At 34.9% G+C, this 24946-nt stretch overlaps 1 protein-coding gene across 3 annotated transcripts in view; it reads left to right on the top strand.

The window, feature by feature from the left end:
* Positions 1–24946, top strand: part of LOC111056012 (putative helicase mov-10-B.1) — a 94815-nt gene that overhangs the window by 8826 nt on the left and 61043 nt on the right. The window contains exon 1 of one of the 3 annotated variants that reach the window (XM_039438791.1): positions 7127–7301. The exons of 1 other annotated variant lie outside the window; for it this stretch is intronic. In XM_039438791.1, coding sequence (XP_039294725.1) covers positions 7292–7301 — 10 coding nt within the window. In that variant the 5' untranslated portion in view covers positions 7127–7291. Of the gene's footprint in view, positions 1–7126; positions 7302–9606; positions 9877–24946 lie in introns of those variants that run through there. One more of the 3 variants, XM_039438790.1, reaches the window with a different exon arrangement.

Below are 24946 nucleotides of genomic sequence, written 5' to 3'. Positions count from 1 at the left end.
AGTAACATTTTCACCTAAAATTGAAAATAAGCTTTAAATTCTAGAAAATGTGATTATTCAATTGCAAATTATTGTCGATTCTATTAAATTATTCACTATGAAGAGATAGCAGACCTCATGTGTGTCTCCAGCGTTATTGCCCTGTCACCAGCTGGCTCAAATCTTTGAATAGTAGACTTGAGATGCGCGGGAACACTAGCGTCAGGTGATCAATTTTCATAACGGCAAGGAAAGTTGTGTGAGTGCGCCACACCAGATTTTTCTTACATGTTTCAAATTTTAAGTCATTTTTAATGAAAACTCAATCTTAATCATTTAGGCCTAAGTACCGTAATTGAATTCAAATAAATATATATTTTTTATGAACATCACAACTAGCCCTAAACAAGAAAGTGAACATTTAATTTGGCTCAAATAAGGTATATTTGAACGAGCGTTAGCGATTTCTCACTTTTGACTTACTGAAGGCCAAAGTCGTTGTCCGTCTGTATGTTCTACAATAACTTAAGAAAGAATTGAGCTTCAAATTTTGAACACGTAGCCTATTCTTCGAACCTTTTTACAGGTCAAGTTCGTTGGACAACAAAATTGACTCACTCCTTCGTCCTTTTTCAGGATATAGAAATGACATTGAAAGTGCATAAGAAAAAAATTGTTGTGATTTATCATTTAGTCAGCTGAAGAATCCATTACATTCAATAACTACAGTTTTTCCATTCATTTATATCATCAGCTGAGGCTATTTGGAAGCTATCACACTGACCCATGATTTCAGGTGGTTATTAACATACAACATAATTTACAACTTTTATATCAACAAACTGATACGGGTTGATATTATAATAATGTGCGGTTTTCGCGATTTATTTTCTCTTGGAACTCTGTATCGAAATATGTATCTTGAATTTGAATTCATATGAGGGACAAAGATGTTGAAGCGCCAGAGTAATTTCATTTCAAATAGGAAACACAATGATACCTACTGTCAAATCATTCTTGTTAGAGAAATATTCAGCTGTTTCCATGATTTTCATCAACTCTGTAGGCTATAATTAAAAGTTGCGGGTTTCAAAGATTACAATACAACTGTTCTTGAGCGAGTTCTCCAACCCAGGGGGTCACTATTATCCTTTACATATTACAATGAGTACAATTGTCTACTCCCATTCTCACTGATATAATATACATAGTGTACATAGTGTACTTCACAATGGAAAAAGTTTAAGACCTCCAGGCGTCTGTTCTATATAGTCTATTATAGTTCTATAAGTTATATGTAGCGCATATCAACATAATTATATTGAATATTGTCTTATCAGATTGATTTTCAGATGCAGTAATGGGTTATAAACATAAATTGAGTTTATTTATAAATAAGTTATTTGGAATTCTGGGAAATTACGGATATTTATCTAGTTCAATATTGAAGTAGAGTACAGACTTCTAGATAATGAAATGTTTAAAATGTAAGCAACAGCTTAATCGTTTGATTAGAGTTACTGCATCAATAAATTACTCGTCTATTAAACTTGGTTTGATTCTAATGCCCAAGCCAGACGAAGCGTTTTTTAGACGTTTTCAGACGAGTCGGTAGGACAGGAAGCTCTCCGATTGGCTGATTGGGTTGACGTTCGGGAATCAGCTGATAATCAACCAACCCTGCCAACTCGTCTGAAACTCTTCGCGTGGCTTGAACCTAATGCTTTTTTGTATGTTTTTTCCACTTCTCATGTTACTTATCTTTTTTTCTCCCTCTTTCTAATTTGTCTCCACTTTCTTCTTCATACCTTTTCCTTTTTATTTCTCTTTATCATCCTCCTCTACCTTCTACATAATATCCTCTTTTTCATTTTCAATTTCTTCACCTTGATGAACAGCTATTATATTCTCGTTAACTTCTTTTCTTTCTTTTCATACTGTCTGTTTCTTTGTCTTTTCTGGTTTTACTCGTTATTTTTTTACTAAAACTTTTCGTTGTTTTTTGTTTTACTCATTCTTTCTCCATTTTTTATTATTCCTACTTTTTTGGTCTCTTCCAAATTGTTTTTTCTCATCTTCTTGTTAATTTTCCTCCCCATTTAATAAAATGATTAAAAATAATAACAATATTATCAATTAAAAATATAAGTATCATCACTAATTCGTATATTTTTTAATTCCATCGAGTCCTCCGTCTTAACGAAAACTCCACCTCCATAATTGAATTGTAAAATTCTTTATATAAATAATAAATTATCATTTTTTTCTCAACGTACTGCAAAGAGTTGAAAGAGAAGTCTTATTTGTATCGATACAAGTAATTATTGTTTTTCTCTCAAGAATTTATTGTTAGATGATGATAACTTGATAACACCAGAATTTATGCATTCAAGCAATAATTATACTTTGGAAAAACCAGTGATTCAATAAGCTACAAAATACCTCAGTAGAGTTAACTCAATCCATACTTAACGACTTTCCAACTTCCATGACTCAACAATTATTATTCATTAATTATTTTACTATCCAACATTTCATGACTGTATCTGTAAGTCAAGTTCAGCAAAGTTATAAATCCAAAACTTGTAATCCCAATTCAGGAATTACGGCAATCTATAAAAATAGTCTATAAAAATTGTTATTACCAATTCCCTGAATAGTTCATTGCTTCTTTGCATCACTATGCAATTCCAATTGAGATTACTCATTGCAAATAGGAGTGAAGCCAGATTCAATTCCGGGTGATTTCATTTTTATGAAGTTTAGTTGGTTGCGTCATGTATTGAAGCCTACATTGGCTATGACTTCATAAAAAATATTGTTTGATAATAAAATTACTTGCCCAAGGTGTGTAATCATAGCTATATCCATAGTATGTAACGGAGGGGCGTATTTGTGAACGATTCTCAAGAACATTCTTGGCCAAGCACGCTTCGGAATAGTTATTTGTGCAACTAGTGCGCAAAGTGACAGTTTGCTGCATCGAAAGAAACGACGGCTCGGGCGGAATGGTTTCTTGAGTGCAGCAAACGAACTTTGCGCACGTATTTCACATTAAATTTTTCCTACAGTTACCATTGAATATGAAAAGTGGGTAATTATGGGTAAAATTGCCTGAATAATGTATGTGTGTTTGAATGGCGGGGGGCAGCTGTGTGGTGTGTGCTGTGGTGGCACTGTGCTGTCGTTGTCCTCCATTATAATATCTAATAGTAATAATTAGCGCGTTGTGCTTCGTTGCACCTCTGCTCACTATAGCAGCCACAGCAGTCACTGTTACCAACTTAATTTTGATTTTGCTGCACTGGTGCTCCATATAACCTACTAACTATTTTGCGTTGTCATGCTGCAAATCTGGAGTACGCAAAGTACTCACTTTGCCCACTAGTGCGGAAAAGTGATTCTTTGCAGCCTGCAATCAGTGCACAAATGGTCACTTTTCAGGGTATCTGTAGGAAAAGATATTTATCGAATCGTTCTGATTGTTTCTATTTTTAGTACAGTAGCTGGGAAATCGAAGAGTGTTTGGGTAAGATCGGCTTTGACTATCCCTATGAGTGGGTTTAGGAACCCACCCAAGACTGTAGGTTCACTCATCTTCATCATCTACCTCAGTACCCACGCACAATCCTAAGGCTCTCGTGGACATCACTCTCAGAAAAAAACTATTTTTCTTTGGCTGGGGCTGGACCAATGAGCATAGAGCTAGAGCATGAATTTTGGAGCGTAAAACACATAGAAGTAACCCGACATATTAAGATACATGTCTCCAGAGTGTACGAATCCATTGTTAGTTCTCATGACTTTAGAGCTCTTAAACTGGCTTTATCCAGATTTTCATCAATCTTTGTTCAGAACAAGCATTCGCTCGTTGGTCTACCCCAGCCTAACACAAGTAACGAAAATTTGAAATACTGGACAATATTAAATACAAGACAATATGAATGTCACCCCTGATAAAGAATAACTTTAGAGGTAGGGAAATTATTCTAGATCTTTTGAAAAATGGTGTAGGCTTCTTACTATTTTCATATCTTTATTTAATGCAGGGTTGCTCACCTCCTCCAAGACCAATGATGCAACCCTCTTAAAATAACCTAAATTTTAGTACCAGCTCCCCATAAATGAATAGGCTACCCTCGGGAAAAAGGTGATTTCTTATGGAAAGCCTCCCCCAACAATTTCGATGATCCCGAAGCAAAAATATATTTGTTCCCTTTTTAATAAAATCTGTCTCCGATATTCATCAATGATCAGTCAAAAATGTTACGGTATGTCAGTTCAGTTATACCTATACTCCAGAAACTTCCAAACAATTTGACCATTTTCATATTTTTTGATGGATAGTAAACGCTGAAACATTGAACCACATAAGATTGTAGGGTAACCAAATCTTTGGGACCAGGTATTTTTCCACCAACTAGGAAAAAGAGGAATTTTCACACCACGTCTAGGAGGTGATCAGCAAACAATAGTCGGGTTTTTCGACAGGCTCACACGCTTCTGTCACTGAATGGAAACCATCCATCTTTATATAATTCAACATCTGTTAAATAAAATTAAAATTAGAAAATCATATTATTTTCTTGGTCGAGTAGCGGAAATAGTAATTCAACTTTCAAATATGAATACGTATAATTATATTAATATCGGGGACCGTGCTTCGCACTGGACCGTGCTTCGCACTGGAGTACAAAAGCATAACAAATATATTACGAAAAAATAAATTATAATAGCATTCATACAGAAATGTTCTCTATCTAATCACAGTAAATTGAGATTAATTCCCAGAGGAATGCAATATTTTCCCTCACAAAGGCCCAGTTGCACAAAAGCCGGTTAAATTTTAATCCTGATTAACTTCACGTGAACCAAATCAGAGAATACTATTTCAAAAACATGGATCTACTGGAATTAATCAGGATTGATAACCCGGCTTTTTTGCAACCGGCACTAAGTGCCTGAGTGAATGATTACAAAAGTTCAACAGCTGAGTAATAATTTTGACACAGTCCCACTTAAGCCGCGTTTACTCCGGAGTTGGCAACCAATGATTGCCGACATTTATCGGCAATTTTGAGTTGCACGCATTAAAACAACTGCAACTCGCATTGCCAACCGTAGTTGGAGACCGATTTTGCGAGTTGGCAATCGAAATTTGGTTTTCCGACCGGAGTCGGTAAAGATCAAAGGCGGTTGCCAACCCCGGTTGGCAATGCGAGTTGCAGCGCTAACTTGAGTTGCAACTTGAGTCTGCAACTACCCCGCTACCCCTCCCGCCTGTTGGCTCCACGTGGTCGCGCTGCGTCAGTTCCTCAGTTCAAGCAGGCTAGTCGTCGTGACTTGTTGTGTTTTGTTGTTTGGTTGTTGTTTGTGCTAGTGCAATGTAAGCTATAATGTAAGCTAAGCTATACATTACTCAAGCTAAGCTATATATTTCTTAAGCTATAGAGTTTCTTTGTTTGATTTGGAGTTTTTTTGATGTATACATTTATTTCTAATTTTATGAATTGTGTTACTTTGGAACATTAACTTAACTTTGTGTTCATATTTTATTAACAAGTCACTACCAGGTTGCAACTTTTTTTGTCTAGATTTATTAACAATTAACTTTTGTCTAGATTTATTCAACTCAGTGCACAATGTAAACAAATAAAAGGAATCTAAAAATAACAATATTTAGTAATTTTCTTTCTTTGCTCACCTGTATGTTATCCTTCAGGAAACCTATAACAGCCTCACAAATCTCTGGCACTAAAATAGATATCGCACTTTTGGAAACTTTAAACAAATAACTGATACTAGTATAAGAGTCGCCACTCGCCAAAAAGCGCAATGTAATAGCCAATCTTTCTCGCACTGGAATTGCTTTCCTGTAGTTAGTATCCTGTTTACTAATTATGTGTCCAATACCAACAATTAAACTTTCAAAATCGTCACTTGACATTCTTAAAAAGTTTTTTACACTGCCATCGCATCTCAATTCTCCCGTCAAAGGATCTGTATCATCTCGATTTAAATCATTTAAAAGATCGCTGCCGCTATACTTTGCTCTTGCCTGCAATGAAGGTCGAACCCAGTATCTTCTCGGTTTTCTACATTTTGATAAAATAACACACGCTGCCGCAGCAAGAACAACCTCTTCAGCACTCGACATTCTACATACTGTCTGATTTGATTTTCTACATACTGTAAAGTTTAGTTGCAAGTTGCAGGTTGCAGACCTAAAAACAAACTATGTGCCCAGGTTGCAAGTACAAGTTGCAGACTTCCATCGGCAACTAGCGTCTGCAATCGAAATTGGCAATTTTTTATTGCCAACTCCGGTGTAAACGCGGCTTTTACATGAACTCGCTCACTCACTACCATCACCAACAGACGACGAAATGATTATTATCAGCTGTTTTTCCATGGATGAATAATAATTTTCCTTTTAATGTTCTTCAGCGAGTTTTCCCAGGGATGAGACCTAGTGCAATCGAATCTTTATATTATAAACCGACTATGTTCTGAATTTCGTGAGAATCGTTCGAGCCGTTTTCGACATCCGGTGAAATACTAACATATAAACATCTAAACATTTTAAACATCCAAACATATAAACAGAAGTTGCTCGTTTAATAGTATAGGATTTAGAGTATATTGAATAAATTAATATTCATAATTGAATAAGACCTCAACTGACTTTCTAATTCTTTGTTCAACGCCTTTGTCATGAAGATCAATGTCCAATCACCTGTTGAAGACATCCGATTCCACCTGCGGAGAGTCATCATCTCTTATGTTGAACCCTCAAGTCCCAAAAAGTATTGGTTCTAATAAAGAGTGTTGGCCCTAAAGTTCCTAGCACCGATTGTAGGCCTACCCTCTTTACTCACGCTCAGCTGCAATCTGACTCAGCTCTGTCAACGCTACAGCAAACCTGAAAATAATCAGATCGAAAGTGAATCTGAGATTATCTATCACTGGTAACTACTGTCAGAGCAATACGAATAGTTCACCTCCACCACCTTCCTCTTCTTCCTCCTCCTCCTCATTCTCCTCGTCCACCTCCCTCTCATCATCATCATCAGTTACATCATAGAACTAGTTCGAAGGAAGAGGAGTGGGAGTTATAGATGACAGAATATTATTGATAATTTGTGAATTTTCAGTTGTAGGCCTATGCTTGTGGGATACGGTATTGTTTCACTGTGTTTCTCTTGCAATGGAATGAATAACTGTCAAAATTTCAGCCTCTCATTCGTTGATTTATTCCTGTTTTGATGTGTTCCACCTGAGAAGATCATCATCTTCTTGTTAAAGTGCCAACATGCCTCGAAGTGAGATACATAATTTTATGTTTACAATAGTGATAATGATTCGATATTCAAGTAGTTCAATTAATTATAGCATAGGAAAATTAAAGTTGATTTGTAATCGAAATTATTATAAACAATTTTATGGTATCGATCCAAGATAATAATATTACTATTATTAATTATCATCAAAGATCGAAATAGTTGACCTAAAATTAGTTATTGGAGGAATATTTAAATTATTATTTCAATATGGTCTTCATTGATTCAGGAGAACCAAGTAGTACTGAAATTAAGTGAATAGAATAATTGAAGAATTGACCAGAGTTTGATAGTAAATCAACTCAACTGTCATTTACTAATTGGAGTGAATTGAGATGATGATTTTCCGTTTACAATAAATTGAATCAACATTTGAATTGAACAACTTATTTGAAGTTAGTTTAATATAATTGCTTAAACAAATTCCGTTATTACAGTGCTTGAGGAGGATACTTTGAAACAATAATACAAGTAGTATTAATTATTATGATAAAAATTGTGAATTGCGGTATTGGTTCCCTAACAATATTCTTTCCTGTTATTCTTTCCCAATAATATTTATATGATCTGTGATTGTATACACGAATGAATATATAAGAAAAAAACAGATGTAGCTGCTTACTTCCCCAGTCATGTATAGTAGGCCTAAATTAATGTAATGTGAAGTTATGCGCTTCAAAATAACTTCGTGCTGATTTTGAACCCACCTAACACTCTGTAGAGAGTAGATTCATTCATCTCTGATAATCATCCTTTCCATTACCATCGCACAAGCCTGATGCTCATGTGGGCATCATCCTCAGTGAGCGTGCATTGTATAAGAGTCTATAGCCAGTTACACACACATAGATTTTTGGTCGTCCGCTTTTTTGCCTCCTTATAAATCATTCTACCAGATTGAACGGATCTTGGGGTAACATCAATGATGTGTGTAGATAGCATACCTAATCATCATGGCATCTTAAGCCGCGTTTACACCGGAGTTGGCAACCAATGATTGCCGACATTTATCGGCAATTTTGAGTTGCACGCATTAAAACAACTGCAACTCGCATTGCCAACTGTAGTTGGAGACCGATTTTGCGAGTTGGCAATCGAAATTTGGTTTTCCGACCGGAGTCGGTAAAGATCAAAGGCGGTTGCCAACCCCGGTTGGCAATGCGAGTTGCAGCGCTAACTTGAGTTGCAACTTGAGTCTGCAACTACCCCGCTACCCCTCCCGCCTGTTGGCTCCACGTGGTCGCGCTGCGTCAGTTCTTCAGTTCAAGCAGGCTAGTCGTCGTGACTTGTTGTGTTTTGTTGTTTGGTTGTTGTTTGTGCTAGTGCAATGTAAGCTATAATGTAAGCTAAGCTATACATTACTCAAGCTAAGCTACCGTATATATTTCTTAAGCTATAGAGTTTCTTTGTTTGATTTGGAGTTTTTTTGATGTATACATTTATTTCTAATTTTATGAATTGTGTTACTTTGGAACATTAACTTAACTTTGTGTTCATATTTTATTAACAAGTCACTACCAGGTTGCAACTTTTTTTGTCTAGATTTATTAACAATTAACTTTTGTCTAGATTTATTCAACTCAGTGCACATCAATGTAAACAAATAAAAGGAATCTAAAAATAACAATATTTAGTAGAATGAAGAAGAAGAAGAATATTTTATTTGCCAATGTACAATTCAACCTCTCGGTTGTTGAAGAGTAATTTTCTTTCTTTGCTCACCTGTATGTTATCCTTCAGGAAACCTATAACAGCCTCACAAATCTCTGGCACTAAAATAGATATCGCACTTTTGGAAACTTAAAACAAATAACTGATACTAGTATAAGAGTCGCCACTCGCCAAAAAGCGCAATGTAATAGCCAATCTTTCTCGCACTGGAATTGCTTTCCTGTAGTTAGTATCCTGTTTACTAATTATGTGTCCAATACCAACAATTAAACTTTCAAAATCGTCACTTGACATTCATAAAAAACACTCACCACAATAGCTCTATATATCTCATTATACAATTCAATAGCTCTTAGATGTTGGTGTATCAGTCCGCAAATCTCAATAGCTCTCAGGCTTTTTAAAAATGAGTCATTGTCTCAATGTTTAGCCCTATTCATTCAAGTAATGTTGATTTTTGAGAAGAGGCAATCTGTCTGATTTCATGGTTTTATTTCTTTCACGCTATTGAAACTGTCAAGTGGTCATCCAGACTTAACATTTATCTCTATCGCGTCATCATTATCTCTTTTTATACTTCTCGTTCAAGCTTTTGTCTATAAAAATCATTGGCAGTATTGAAATCGTTCATGAAGATCTGTGAATTGATTTGACTCGCATCGGAAAGTTTGTGATCATCTTGGAGAGTAGATTCAATTGTGATTGATTTTTGAAGATACGTCATAAGGTTATCAATTGAAATAGTTCATGAATAGTGATTATAAATTCAGCGATATTCTATTTATTTTGAGGAATATTTCCTCAGAACCAGTGGTTTTTACTCAATACGGTGAAAATACTTTTTTATAACTTTACACCGGGACTATGGAAGAAGAGCCGATATCAGGTAAGGCTGTGGAAAATTGGTATAAATTAATTTTACCATAATAAATCATAAACCTATTTTTTGGCATCACAAAGTTAACATTATTTCAACATTGATTTGTTTCGTTGTGTTTTAAGAAAATATCTCGCTATTTCAATAAATTACCGTACATTAGTAAAGTTCTTTTTTTACTAAAAATGATGTCCATAATAATATTATGATACTTATAATAGGCTTATACAAGGATCAATGAAGGACTGTACTGATGATTGAAGTATAAAATACAATACAGATATAATGATAGATGATCATACAGTTTTAGGTCTGATACCCAATCGATTAGATATTAATATCGATTAGATATAACATATTAGGTACCACAGATTCAAATACAAAACATTTGTAGGCTGTGGTATTACTTTGCCCTCTGAATAATTGATTACCAACTCAAATAATTGGTTCTTTACCAACTCAAAATCATAATTCATTCATCTTAATAATTATATTTAATGCTTTCTTGATAATGCCGTAGTCGCACGGGATCTATGGGACCCCAGCCGTACTGTTCTGTCACTGTCACTGTCACTGTCACTGTTTTACATCACTGCATCAACTACAAACTCTCATTGAGAAAGTATCGATTTTAGAGATTGAGATTGTGAATACATGATTTATAGCACATAATAAACAATCTATCATAAATAGCTATTCCCTGTTTATAGGTAATATTTACAATGATTATTATATCATTTATAGATTTCTCAGTAGATGGTTATCCATTATCTTTAGCATATGACTTTTTGTACTTCCACTCCACTATTTCTGAACAATCTACAGGCGCGTCAACATCCGGTCTCACACTAACTCACTCGTTCTCTCTCACTTCTTCTCGTTCACTCTTTCTCTCCAGCCAGTCGAGTTTTCACTGGAAGGCTGCAATGATTGGAATCTGATGAATGGTGATGATTTAATTGGTATCTTTGGCGCTTCCCTCTTGTGCAAATTCTTTCAACAAATCGGTTTTTTAGTTTTTTACTTTAATGTTTTACTGTGCTACTGTTTAATTTACTACAGTAGATCACGTTGGAAGGGTGACCACTTAGCCAACTCTGCTTGATATCATTATGAGCGAATTTACAGAATTAAACTATAGATGGTTCAGCCACGAGAAAGAAAAAGTTTGAAATTGCAGCAATGTGAGGGTAGCTGACCTTTTTTCGCGAGTCAACCTTCTACTTTTTTTGCAAAGGAATACATTATGTATAATCAATAAACAAATAGATTATCGAACCCTTAACGACAATCTTCGATTGCGACCATCAACTTCATAGGTTTTACATTATCTTCATGGTTCATTTTTCTATTTCAACGTCAATTTAACTAATTCTTTGACGTGAATGGTGAATGCAAAAGGAGTAGATAGATAGATATATATTACGTCTGGTTGGCCTCAACGGCGTCAGACAAGTCAAAGTGCTAGCAAAAGCGAGACACCATTAATTTTTAATTAAATTTATATCTAGTATATAATTACTATTTGTCTTTGACTCTATTACAGTAATCAACATAGTCCTTCAGACTATAAAAGCATTACTCCTTTTAGTCCAGGCGCTGGCTTACATTGAGCATACATGAGAGAGGCAGAGAATTTGACTTCGGATTATTGTTAGGGGGTCTTTAGTGTATATGAAACTCGATGTCGTCACGTCCCAGGGTGGTCGACAGCTTGGGGGGGAGGGGGGTAAGTTGTAAAAAACGCGCGTTTATAAAATCGCCTGTCCTGCAGTTACTATTCATAGTACAGCTTTTAATTTTTTCTCAATATTATGTACACATAACTGGCTTTCAATGTGGTCCTATACTTTTTTGCGATAACCGCATAGTTTTTCCGTAAAAAAATAAAATATCTCGAAAAATGTATTTTTTATTATTGACTTTTTGTTATTTCTCGAATATTCAAGTAATTAGCCGACTTAGAGGAAAAGGCTCCCAATAAACGTTGTAGCCCGTTTCTTGCTGAATCCAATGATATATATAGTTTGGGGGTTACGATCATAGATGCGGCGGTGGGAGGGGGATAAGTAGCACCGTTACGCTGCGGCGCGGTCCTCCCCCACGATTAATGCGCGTAATGGCCTGTCTATCGCATCGCTCCTACTAGTCTATGCATTCAAATTATGTATTTCAGGAACGCTATCTTATGTATTTTCGGTCGCTGAACACGATTTTTCAACTCTCAAGCCTTAATAATTGATCATTCTCATCATAATATACTAATTATGGTCAAAATTACAAACTTCATCTCATTATCATTATTTATGATTACATTGTAATGATAAACCATCCTGTTAGGAATCCTATATGTGTTTCTTAATCGATAAAAAACTGATATTCCATTAAGAGAGAATAATTATTCGATTTAATTCAATGATCACTTCGGAATTGCGAAAGTCAAGTAATGGAGTAAGTTAAACAAATAATATAGGCTACCCCATATAGAGCACCGTGTAACAGGAGTAAAATATTTTCTTAATATAAATTGACAGTTGAAACACAAATAATGCCAATTACTCCCATGTTATATGACTAAATATTTGATTACAAAGGAATACAACTCTAAAGCTGAGTTTACACCAAAGTTATTAAGGAGATGTTAATATAACTTAATCTTTATAGATTCTATTAGATTGAACATAACTGATCATACATATGATAGACATATGTGTTTGCCAAGTTCCGTTCAATCTAATAGAATCTATAAAGATTAAGTTATTAACATTTTGTTACGTGTAAACGCAGCTTTATCAACTGATTTCTGTAACTTATATCTACTCATCTGACTGAGTTTGACTGATTGTCTTGGGGTGGTACTTGAATGAAAGTGGAATGAGAGATATCTTTGTTGAATTTGAAATATTTGGAGAGAATACTGTTTGAAATCTATTGAGGGGAGATCAGTATAATTAAGGTGTGAGAGCAAGCAATCAATTCAATGAAACAACTACAAGGACTCATGAATGGTTCAAATATGAGAGATTGTCAAAGTATATTTCAAAGAAGTCAGGAGCTATTTGTAGAGTTTTTTAGAATCAAAATCAATTGACTACTTGAAATATTTATGACTGATTATTGTAACATAGTTTAAATTATCTTAAATTGTATTCATGCTCATAAGGATGGACTCTGGTATTGCACATAGAAACTGTTCGAGAAAAGATCCCATAATTTTTTCATTCAATCACACAAACTATGTTATAAAGTCTGTGTCATATCTAGAAAATATAAAAAATACCCATAGAAGTGAAAAATAATTTCCAATAAGAAACATTAACTCTATACAGTCAATACATTGACTCTCTGTCAAATGAAACCTTGAAAATTTAATAAATGTGACAACCGATCATGCTTTAGAGCAAACCCTCATTAGATCATCCAAAACTGAGTGATTGGAATAGCTAGTTCTTCAAAGGCTTTCCTAAAATGGCTGCTACTACATTAATAAATCTTCCATCAAAGATATTCTGTTCAAGTATGTTGACATCATTATGGATATCACTGGAGACTGTGAAGAAAGTCATATAATGAAGTAAAACAAGAATAATGAGAGATGAGAATGATTTCCAGAAGCATAATCTTCTCAAGAGAACATAACATTTTTCTTCAAGACTCTGATGGACAACAGAATCTGCATAATGTTATCAATGGTCTGGAAGCAAGTGAAGAAGTGTGTGATTCTCTTTTGAACGTATAGAAAGAAATAGTTATTCGGTCTCCAACGATTTTTATCTGAACATAGTTGTGGCAAATTGTGAAAGTGTATTCTCACCTATAAAAAGAAACAAAGTTCTTTCATTCTTCACGATGCAATCAAACAAAAATCCTAGTCTTAGTTAATTCTAGAACAAAAAGATCTGATCTCTGTATTTTTACTAGGTAGCTGTTTAAAGATAATTCAGCATTGAAGTTTTAGTGCAGCATGCATTTCTACAATAACCGCAATCTCTGTCAACATCTGATGGATATTTGAAAAAAAACTCTTAATCTCACTTGGCCTATGAAATTGTAAGTGAAACTAGTTGTGGATTTAACTAAATCCCTAAATATCGTTGACAAATTCGCATAATTTAAAGTTGAAAGTTGAAAGTTGTGTGTATATTTTTGGCTTCAAAATTTTCTGAAATAACTTAATTTATTCAAAGTGCGGTGATATGAAGTGCAAAATTTGACTATAATTTTGTTTTTTTTTTATCATTCTAAATAATTCAAAATTTCCAGCTAATATATATTCTTGGACAGAACTTTGAACTTTAATTTCCTCAGTAAGAACATAACCTATTTTTTTTCGGACATTTCATTATTTATAAAAAATTGGAACAGAATAGTTTTGGGCTATGCCTGTTGTTCTATCCGATCATATTCATATGATTTGTATATTATATCAACGAATAAATAATAAATACATAATAATAAATAAATAAATAATATATAAAAATAAATAATAAATAAATAATGATGACATGGCTCTCCTGAATTCAACTCCTACTTCACTTTTCAAAACTTCAATACGCTGCAAGATTATGGAAACTTTGTGATAAGAAGAGTTATGAAAATTCTCAATAAAGATGGAGTGATACAGGTGGACATAGCTTTTTATGTCTATGGTCTAAAATCAAACAAAGTAGTGAACATATTAGAAGCAGCAGAGTAAAAGAATCACTCCAATAATATGCTCTCCAAACCATCGAGACTTGATTTCTAAATCTGTGGCAGAGATTTATTGATGTGACATGCAAGAATCTATAAAGGAATTATCCATACGTTAGCTACGTGCAGGAATACATACATTCATTCATTCATTTTTGGATAAAATTACAAATCATATAAATATGTTTAGGAAAGAATAGCAGGCATGGCCCAAAACTATTCGAATCTCAATTTTGATACTGAATAACTTGTTACCATTTCAAAACAGTCTGAACGGGAATACCATAATGGATGAATCAATCAAAGTTAGTGAAATATTATTAAATAATACTGTTAGAAATAATATGAATGAATATTTAAATTTTCATTTCATTTTGATTTGACACATCTATTATTATATTGGATATAATTTCTCAAAAGTCCACGACAAACTGAAGATTCACGAAAGATTAACATTTTATACTAAACATAATCATTATGATAAAGAATGAATGATGAATTCCATTTCCACCATGAAGAACTGAGAAATTCCACAAATTTTCTTGGAAACTAACTGACCACTATATCTAGTAAGTGTGGCCAGTGTGCAATTAATAATATAATTTAGCCTGCAGCGCATCACAATAATTATTTTGAAATAAAAACAATAGAACATAAACATATATAAATATTAACTTTATTCTATCCTAATATATTTCTTGAAACCCAAGCCGTACTGTTCTGTCACTGTCACTGTCACTGTCACTGTCACTGTCACTGTTTTACATCACTGCATCACCTACAAACTCTCATTGAGAAAGTATCGATTTTAGAGATTGAGATTGTGAATATATGATTTATAGCACAGAATAAACAATCTATCATAAATAGCTATTCCCTGTTTATAGGTAATATTTACAATGATTATTATATCATTTATAGATTTCTCAGTAGATGGTTATCCATTATCTTTAGCATATGACTTTTTATACTTCCACTCTACTATTTCTGAACAATCTACCAGCGCGTCGACATCCGGTCCCACACTATCTCACTCGTTCTCTCTCACTCACTCTCGTACACTCTTTCTCTGTCGAGTTTTCACTGGAAGGCTGCAATGATTGGAATCTGATGAATGGTGATGATTTAATTGGTATCTTTGGCGCTTCCCTCTTGTGCAGATTGTTTCAACAAATCGGTTTTTTAGTTTTTTACTTTAATGTTTTACTGTGCTACTGTTTAATTTACTACAGTAGATCACGTTGGAAGGGTGACCACTTAAGCCAACTCTGCTTGATATCATTATGAGAAGGTTCAGCCACGAGAAAGAAAAAGTTTGAAATTGCAGCAATGTGAGGGTAGCTGACCTTTTTTCGCGAGTCAACCTTCTACTTTTTTTGCAAAGGAATACATTATGTATAATCAATAAACAAATAGATTATCGAACCCTTAACGACAATCTTCGATTGCGACCATCAACTTCATAGGTTTTACATTATCTTCATGGTTCATTTTTCTATTTCAACGTCAATTTAACTAATTCTTTGACGTGAATGGTGAATGCAAAAGGAGTAGATAGATAGATATATATTACGTCTGGTTGGCCTCAACGGCGTCAGACAAGTCAAAGTGCTAGCAAAAGCGAGACACCATTAATTTTTAATTAAATTTATATCTAGTATATAATTACTATTTGTCTTTGACTCTATTACAGTAATCAACATAGTCCTTCAGACTATAAAAGCATTACTCCTTTAGAAATAATTTCAAACTTCGTTTAAACTTTTTTATCGTTCATAGGCCTATTTCCCCGCAACCGAATTGGTAGTACTTGGTAAATCTTTCTACCAATATAACTGGGTTTTTCTTCATACAAAGTCAATTTATGATATTCCGAGAAGGTACTCTTATGCCGTGTATTATATTCATGCGTCTTATTAATAGTCTGTAGTGAACACCTTCTAATATATACACACATTTCCAAAATATAGAGACAGGGAACACTGAGAATCTCCATTTTAATAAAATAGTCCCTACAATGTGTTTGTGGATGCAACCTCAACATAGTGCACAATGTTTTCTTTTGACAAATGAAAATTTTCTGAAGGTTACTCTCTCTAGCTCCCCATAGGGCCACTGAATATGTAATATGTGACTCCACCAAGCAATGATAGACCGACTTCAATAGAGGCTTATCATTTAATTTACTTAAATTCCTTAAGACAAAAATTCCACTCGCTATTTTACTTTCAATCTTATCCAATTGTTCCCCCCAACCAGCCCTTCCTCCAGGAAGTAAAATATCTACGAAGAGCAAAGCAACTAACTGGAAATGTTCAAATGTTTTATTGGCAGAAATATAAAATTACAACATCTTGGAAATACATAATAAAAGCAATACAAATTTTACAACATGTGAAAATACTATTACAAAATAAAATGCAATGCCAATTGAGTATTTGCATCTCGAGGTACTAAATCTGTACTTGAATTTACTGTGTAAACTGCGGCTTCCAGCATTAACTTCAACTATCACTGTAAATTATGAGAAAAATTTGCAAAAAAGTCTCGATAATAACAATAATTTGTACTTAAATTGATTTTATTTCCTTTGCCAGGTCTGAAGAGACAGACCTATGCTTTAGCAAACAGCACATTACATAAATAACTTACATTACAAACTCAGATCACAGAGGTAAAGAGAAAACAAAAATAAAAAATATTAGTAAAATTACTTCATTTTTGACCACTACTTTGAGTAAATCATTTAAAAAATAATTGGAAGAAAATTTAATTCCATGCTTGAGTCAAGTCAATCAAGTCATGATATTATACTTATTACCTATTTATTATTAGTATTATGTTGTCAATAACAGTATCGCGTAACGTATAAAGCCTGGCACTAACTCTGTGTGATGTTGAACTTCAATATTATAGAAAATAATTATGTAATATTCAGTACTTCAATTAATCTGAGTCATAATAATTAGTCACTTGTCACTTGTATCATTGAACTCTAGTAGAATTGGATACATCATCAAGCACCAAGTATCTCGGGTTATTTCCCTATAGACTAAACACTGGGACAGTGTTTACTCATTTTCCAAGAAAGTTTATGCATTTTTCTTAGACTAAACAAAGAGAAGAGAATGGCCCATTCTCAAGAGCTGATACGTAAATATCAGTTTGAAGTGATTTATAAGCACCAGTCCAGGGCAGTATCAATTACAATTACAGTATATTTTCAGAATACGGTCTCGAATAATAATCTATTCATAATATAATAAAGATAATTATACATTACAGAGAAGAAGTAATGTTCTCCTACTTTATGTATACATGTAGGAACTTTCAATTTTTACATAAAGATTTTGAATTCACCAAGGATGGACATATGCTCATATCTATTGTTAATCAATCAATTCTAATTCAATAATTAATATTTTTAATGAACTATTTAATTAGTGATTCAAAGCTTCTCTATCTCTTTGGTAGTCGTTTGGCTGGTTGGCAGCAACTCTCCATGCCTCTCTGTCATCTGCCATCCTTTTGAAGTCTCTGTATTTGACACATCTCACATCCTTCTCCAGTTGTTCTATGCAGTCTTGGCCATCCTCGCGCATTTCTTCCCTCAGTCATTCTCTCCCTTATTATTTTTGATAGTCTCTCATGTCGAAGAATATGACCAACTAGTTGTGCTCTTCTCTTTTTTATTCCTTTCAGTAGACGACCTCTCTCTCCAACTCTTTGAAACACCTCTCCATTCGTTACCTTCTCTCTCCAACGGATCCTCAGCATTCTTCTGTAGCATGTCTCAAAAGCAGAAATTCTTCTCTCTACTTTCACACCCATCATCCAAGCTTCACTTCCATAGGTTGCAATGCTCCATACATACGTTTTGAGCAACTGTTTTCTCACCTCTGGACTCAATGATTTTGCAGTCAATACCCTCTCTTTTTTATTGAAATCATTCTTTGCTTGATAAGTCCTGCTAGCTATATATTTATGTCTATACTTTATTTTCCATCATTAGTAATCCTGCTTCCGAGATATTTGTTGAACTCCTTTACTTCTTTTATGACTTCTTTACTCAGCCTTATTTCTCTACTATTCTCTCTGTTTCTGCTACAGACTTTTGTTCTGAGTGTGTTTATTATCATGCTGAATTATTTCTCCATAATTTCATTCATTATTCAAAGTTCACGTAACTATAAAAGCTCAACCAAACAGAGCTTCCTCCATGTAATTCTGTAGCTTAGTTCGTAGCACGCGCGACTCGAATGAAAGTTTGCGGGTTCGAGGCCAGTGAGAATCTTTTTTTTATTTTCAACTCTGATTATGCACGTAATTTTGACAAAATAAATTAATAATCATGCTATTTTTTATGTTTCCTGGACTTGAGAAGATTGCATTTTACAACACAACTTTTTCCCTGTGCAAGATTGCATTTTACAACACAACTTTTTCCCTGTAAAAGACTGCATTTTACAACTCAACATTTTCCCCTGTGCAAAGCATGGGCTAACTGCTGGTTATGTATAGATTTTTAGGAACATAAGTTTTGTCTAGGCAATGAATGCACGAAAAAAGTATAGTGGGATAATCTTGGAACACAATTTATGACCTCACAATTCTTTTTATGATAGGGGGTAAACATACCAAAATTCCTCACTCCTGTGCTAAGGGAGTGGGGTTGGTTTCAAATGATCATTTTTTGGTTTCTCACGCATTATCTCGAACAATGTGAGTCTTACGGACCGGACATTTTTATCTTATATAAAAAGTCAAAATTTCTCCATATCTCTCTCATAGTTGTCTAGATAAACACTCACGGAAGTGACTTTTTAAAGAAAATCACCTTTTCCTCCATTTTTTTCATATTTCTGGCCTTATAACTTTTCAATTATTGATTTAAACAAATCCGTGATTATTGAGAGAAAAAAGGTAAAGTGGGAAAAGCTTGGGACACAATTTACGACCTCGCAGCTCTTTCAAGAATAGTCAAGCGGTAAACATATCAAAAGTCCTTACCCCCACCTCCTGTGCTAAGGGGGTGGAGTGGTTTTAAAGTAAGATTTTTTTGTATTTCGCATATGTATATCTCGAACAATATGTTTCTCACGGACATTTTTATCAACTAAAAATTTAAAACTTACAAATTTTCGTACAAGTTTCATCTGTAACATTTCTCCATATGCCCATATATACAGGGTGATTCTTAATTATGGTAAAATAATTTAATACGTGATAGTAGAGGTAAAAATAAGAAAAAAAGTTCTTATAAACACATATCCATAAACGCTTCATTAGCGAGCTATACAGAGTGAAAGATTTCGACCGGAATTCAGTTCCTCTGGTGAAATACACCGATGCTGAATTGTTTGGGGACTAGTTTTTGAAAAACTTATATGCTGGATTCATATGGAAAAATATCTGAAAACTAGTCTGGAAGCTCTAGTGTGAGTAGTTTTTGAGAAAAAAATGAAATATGCAAAAAATCAAAGTAGAAAAACTCAGACTTCTATGTTTGATGCCCAATAACTTTCTTTAATGACCAGTGAACAAATAATTTTTCGCAATAAAAAGAATCATGTAAGCTATTTAAACTGAATTGAAATAAAAGTTGAATAAAATGAATTCTTATGTAGTACATTACACCACATAAATTCGCTGTTTTATGAGGAGAGAACTAATAACTCATAGGTTGTAGCTGGTTGCAAATAAAACATGGATTTAAATAAATAACAGCTGTTCCAAAACAGCTGATATATTTTGTTTTAATAAGGAAATATTCAAAAGAAATTATCAGCTAAAAATTATTTTCAGAAATATTTTAGCTCACTGTTGAACAAAACAACAAACTGTAAGTTAGGCCTACTGTAACCGCGCTGAGTTTTTTGTTAAATCTATTAACCAGTTATTTGTAACCATTTCACTTTGCTTTTGTGTTAAGTGTCAACTTTTAAAAAATGACAGGTAATTTTAAACATTATTCATACTCCGAATTAGCTGACATGCATTTAATGTATGGAATGGGACACTGTAATAGTACTGAAGCAAGACGTTTGTATCAAGAGAACTTTCCTAACCGAGTATGTCCAAGTTCAAGGTTTTTTGTCACTATTCATCAACGTCTGTCTGAAACAGGTTCTTTGATATCCAAAGAGCACATTTATGCAATCAGACCCCGATCTACTCTATGACTGTTGAGTTAGAAGAACAAGTTCTTAATGAAATTTATGGTTACCAGAGAAGAGCATGAGAGAATTGTCAGTGCAGTTTAATTTCTATCAATCTATTATTTGGAGGATACTAAAAGAGCAACAATTACATCCATACCACCTCCAGAAAGTTCATACTCTATTGCCACGAGACTGTATTCCCCGTGCTGGTTTTTAGGAAAACTTGTTAACCCAAACTTTTTAACAACCACACTTTACAAGAACAGCTATCGTTAAAGTCCACAACCAACATACACACTGTAGCTCTGAGGATCAGCTGAAAGGAAGAGGTACTATACCTGGCTATGACCTACTTGGTGCTACATACCATAATGTATATGGAGTTGCAACCTATGTGAGATGCAATATAGACAATGCCACCCTAATCTCCACCTCAACAGACAATGACATCAATGCTGTTGTAGTCAAGATAGGAAATATCACAGTGACTAACATCTACAAACCACCTAACACCCCATGGCCAACTGCAGTGATCCCAATTCAGCCTCACCCTGCAGTTTATTTAGGGGATTTCAATAGTCACCATGAACAGTGGAAGTATAGGGACTGCAATGCAAATGGTGAAGCTGTGGTGGAATGGGCTGAAAGTGGAAATCTCAATCTTGTGTTTGATGCAAAAGACCGGTTCACATTTAAATCTGCAGCTTGGAGGCAGGAATACAATCCAAATCTATGCTTTTCCTCATGTGATAACAAGGGCCAACCACTTCCAATCACCAGACGAGTTCTCTCTGACTTTCCACACAGTCAGCATCGTCCAGTTCTCATAGAAATAGGTCACCAGGTCCCACTTGTGACTTCCACACCACATCCAAGATGGAACTTCCAAAAAGCTGACTGGGAAAGGTACTCAAAAGAACTTGATAAATGCCTGGGTTGGATACCTCCTCTAAGTAAAAATTATAAACGATTTGTTGGGGCAGTCATTAGTACAGCTAAAAAGTGCATCCCAAGAGGATATCGCAGAGAATATATTCCAGGCTGGTCCCAGAATAGTGATGAACTTTATCAAACCTTCTTGGAGACGGGTGAGCAAGAGGTGGCAGATGAACTCCTTCATAGTCTTGATGAGGCAAGAAAACAGAAATGGATGAATGTGGTTGAGAACATGAACTTCCAAACCTCAAGTCGACAAGCATGGGCTCTTCTAAGGAAATTGGGCAGTGGAGCACCCATGGAAAGACAAAAAGCAGGTGTCTCTGCAAACTCAATAGCATCTCACATAGTGGAAACATCCAGAGCACAAGTGGACAGAGAACACTCGACCAAAATAAAACATGAGCTGAGCCAACTTAAGAGACAGGCAACAGAGAGTGAATTCAGTCTACCTTTCACCCCAGAAGAAATCGCATCAGCTCTCAAGCATGTAGCTTCTGGAAAAGCACCAGGATTTGATAGTGTAAACCCAGAATTTCTAGTTAAATGTGGAAAATATGCAAAGGTATGGCTGGCTAAATTCTTCACTGATGTTATGCAAACTGGCAATGTACCCAAAGAGCTGAGGCAGTCAAAGATTATAGCAATTTTGAAACCAGGAAAACCAGCAAACTCAGCAAAAAACTATAGACCAATTGCATTAATGTCGGTGGTGTATAAACTACTGGAGAGGCTAATCTATAATAGAGTATGCCAGAAAATATTTGAAATCATACCTGTTGAGCAGGCTGGGTTCAGACCAAACAGGAGCTGTGTTGATCAAGTTCTATCACTTACAACATGCATTGAAGCTGGTTTCCAGAAGAAATTGAAAACATCTGCTGCCTTTATCGATCTATCAGCAGCTTATGACACTGTTTGGAGAGAAGGTATGATCTATAAGCTCCTAAAAGTGATCAAGTGTAAAATAACAGCTCGTCTTGTGAATAATATGCTGAGTGATAGAACTTTCAAAGTCATCATTGGATCTGATATAAGCTCACAAAGAAAACTTAAGAATGGTCTGCCTCAGGGCTCAGTTCTTGCCCCTCTCTTGTTCAGTCTGTATATTGCTGACATGCCAGAAACCTTGTCTAGAAAACATGGCTATGCTGATGACTGGGTATTATCAACACAGTGTAAATCATTTGAAGAGTCAGAGAAAATTCTTACAGATGACTTGGGAGAGATGGGTAGGTACTTTCGAAGATGGCGTCTCCAACCAAATGCCAGCAAAACAGAAGTTGCATGCTTCCACCTGAACAATAGAGAAGCTAACAGAGAGCTAAGAATTCAATTCGAGAATAGAAGCCTTAAACACAATAAGGCTCCAAAATATTTGGGCGTGATACTTGATAGGACACTTTCATTCAAAGAGCACCTAACAAAGACAGCAGAAAAACTAAAAACCCGAAACAATATTATGCTAAAACTTTGCGGAACATCATGGGGAGCTTCAGCATCTACATTACGCTCTACAGCCCTAAGCCTTGTCTTTTCAGCTGCTGAGTACTGTGCTCCAGTCTGGATGAATAGCTCTCATGTTCATAGGGTTGATGTTCAGATAAATAACTCAATGAGAATGATAGGTGGTGTTCTGAAATCTACCCCTGTGGAATGGCTCCCGGTGTTGAGTCACATCCCACCCCCAAATCTTCGACGCATGAATGCCCTTACTAGAGAGTACAAGAAGATACAGGAAAATCGAAGCCTGCCAATACATGAGGCCAATCAGAGCCGTCTGCAATCTCGTAAGCCACCGGTTAGGACGGCAATTACAGCTTTAGATTCAGGTTTCCGTTTAACTGAGGCCTGGCAACAAGCGTGGTCAGCAAAGCAGAACATTGACATCCCATTTGTAACCAAAAGGCCACCAGGCTTCGATTTGCCTCGTAAAACATGGTCGGCATTGAATAGGGTACGAACTCATCATGGTAGATGTGCCTATCTGATGCATAAGTGGGGGAAGGCTGACTCCCCTTTCTGTGAGTGTGGAGCAGTCCAGACTGTGAGACACATAGTGGAGGAATGTCCCAGATCAGCATACACGGGTGCACATGAAGATTTCCTGGTGGCTAAACCAGCATCAATAGCCTACTTAAATACCCTGGAAGCATGCCTCTAATTTCCAGGTCAAAAGTGACTAAGATATTTTCATTCGATTCATATATAAATTTTCTATTGTTTTCTTTTTTTTTCGAATTTTGTGATCATAAATGTGTTGTGTATACTGCCATACGCTAAATAAATAAATAAAACAACCAACATACTTGGGCAGATGAGAATCCTCATGCCATCAATCCTAATCGTCCACAACATCAGTTTTCAGTAAACATTTGGGCATGAATCGTAGGAGATCATCTACTTCTGTTCGAGCTTCCTCCCAGGCTATGGCTTAGTATTCAATACTCCGATTGATACCATTGGAGAACTCCGATTAAGGATTTTGAATGGAATAAAAATGATAAAGCAGACTCCTGGAATATTTGAACGGGTCTGACAATCGATGAGAAGACGTCTGAACATATGCATTCAGAACAACGGAGGTCACTTTGAATATCATCTTTAGTCTTTTGGTATAAGTTTTATGTCATTAAGATAATATGTTACTTTCATATAAAAATAAAACTTCTCATATAAACCGAATATTTTATTTGCAATCAGCTACAACATATGAGTTATTATTAGTTCTCTCCCCATAAAACAGCAAATTTTTGTGGTGTAATGTACTACATAATAATACATTTTATTCAACTTTTATTCGAGTTTAGTTTACATAGCTTACATGATTCTTTTTAGAATTAAATTCTCTACAATTTTTATTGCGAATAATTATTTGTTTACTGGTCATTAAATAAAGTTATTGGGCGTCAAATATAGAAGTCTGTGTTTTTCTACATTGATTTTTTGCATATTTCATCTTTTTTCTCAAAAACTACTCACACTAGAGCTTCCAGACTAGTTTTATTCAAGTTTTCAGATATTTTTCCATATGAATCCAGCATAAGTTTTCCAAAAACTAGTCCCCAAACAATTCAGCATCGGTGTATTTCACCAGAGGAACTGAATTCCGGTCGAAATCTTTAATTCTGTATAGCTCGCTAATGAAGCGTTTATGGATATGTGTTTATAAGAACTTTTTTTCTTATTTTTACCTCTACTATCACGTATTAAATTATTTCACCATAATTAAGAATCACTCTGTATAAGTGACATTTTAAAGAAAATCCTTTTTTGCCTCCAATTTTTTC

The sequence above is a fragment of the Nilaparvata lugens genome, chromosome 12 (genome assembly GCF_014356525.2).
Source record: "Nilaparvata lugens isolate BPH chromosome 12, ASM1435652v1, whole genome shotgun sequence".
NCBI classification, from domain to species: Eukaryota; Metazoa; Arthropoda; class Insecta; order Hemiptera; family Delphacidae; genus Nilaparvata; species Nilaparvata lugens.
Note: the sequence above shows the minus strand (reverse complement) of the source record. Positions and strands in the feature narration are given on the sequence as shown.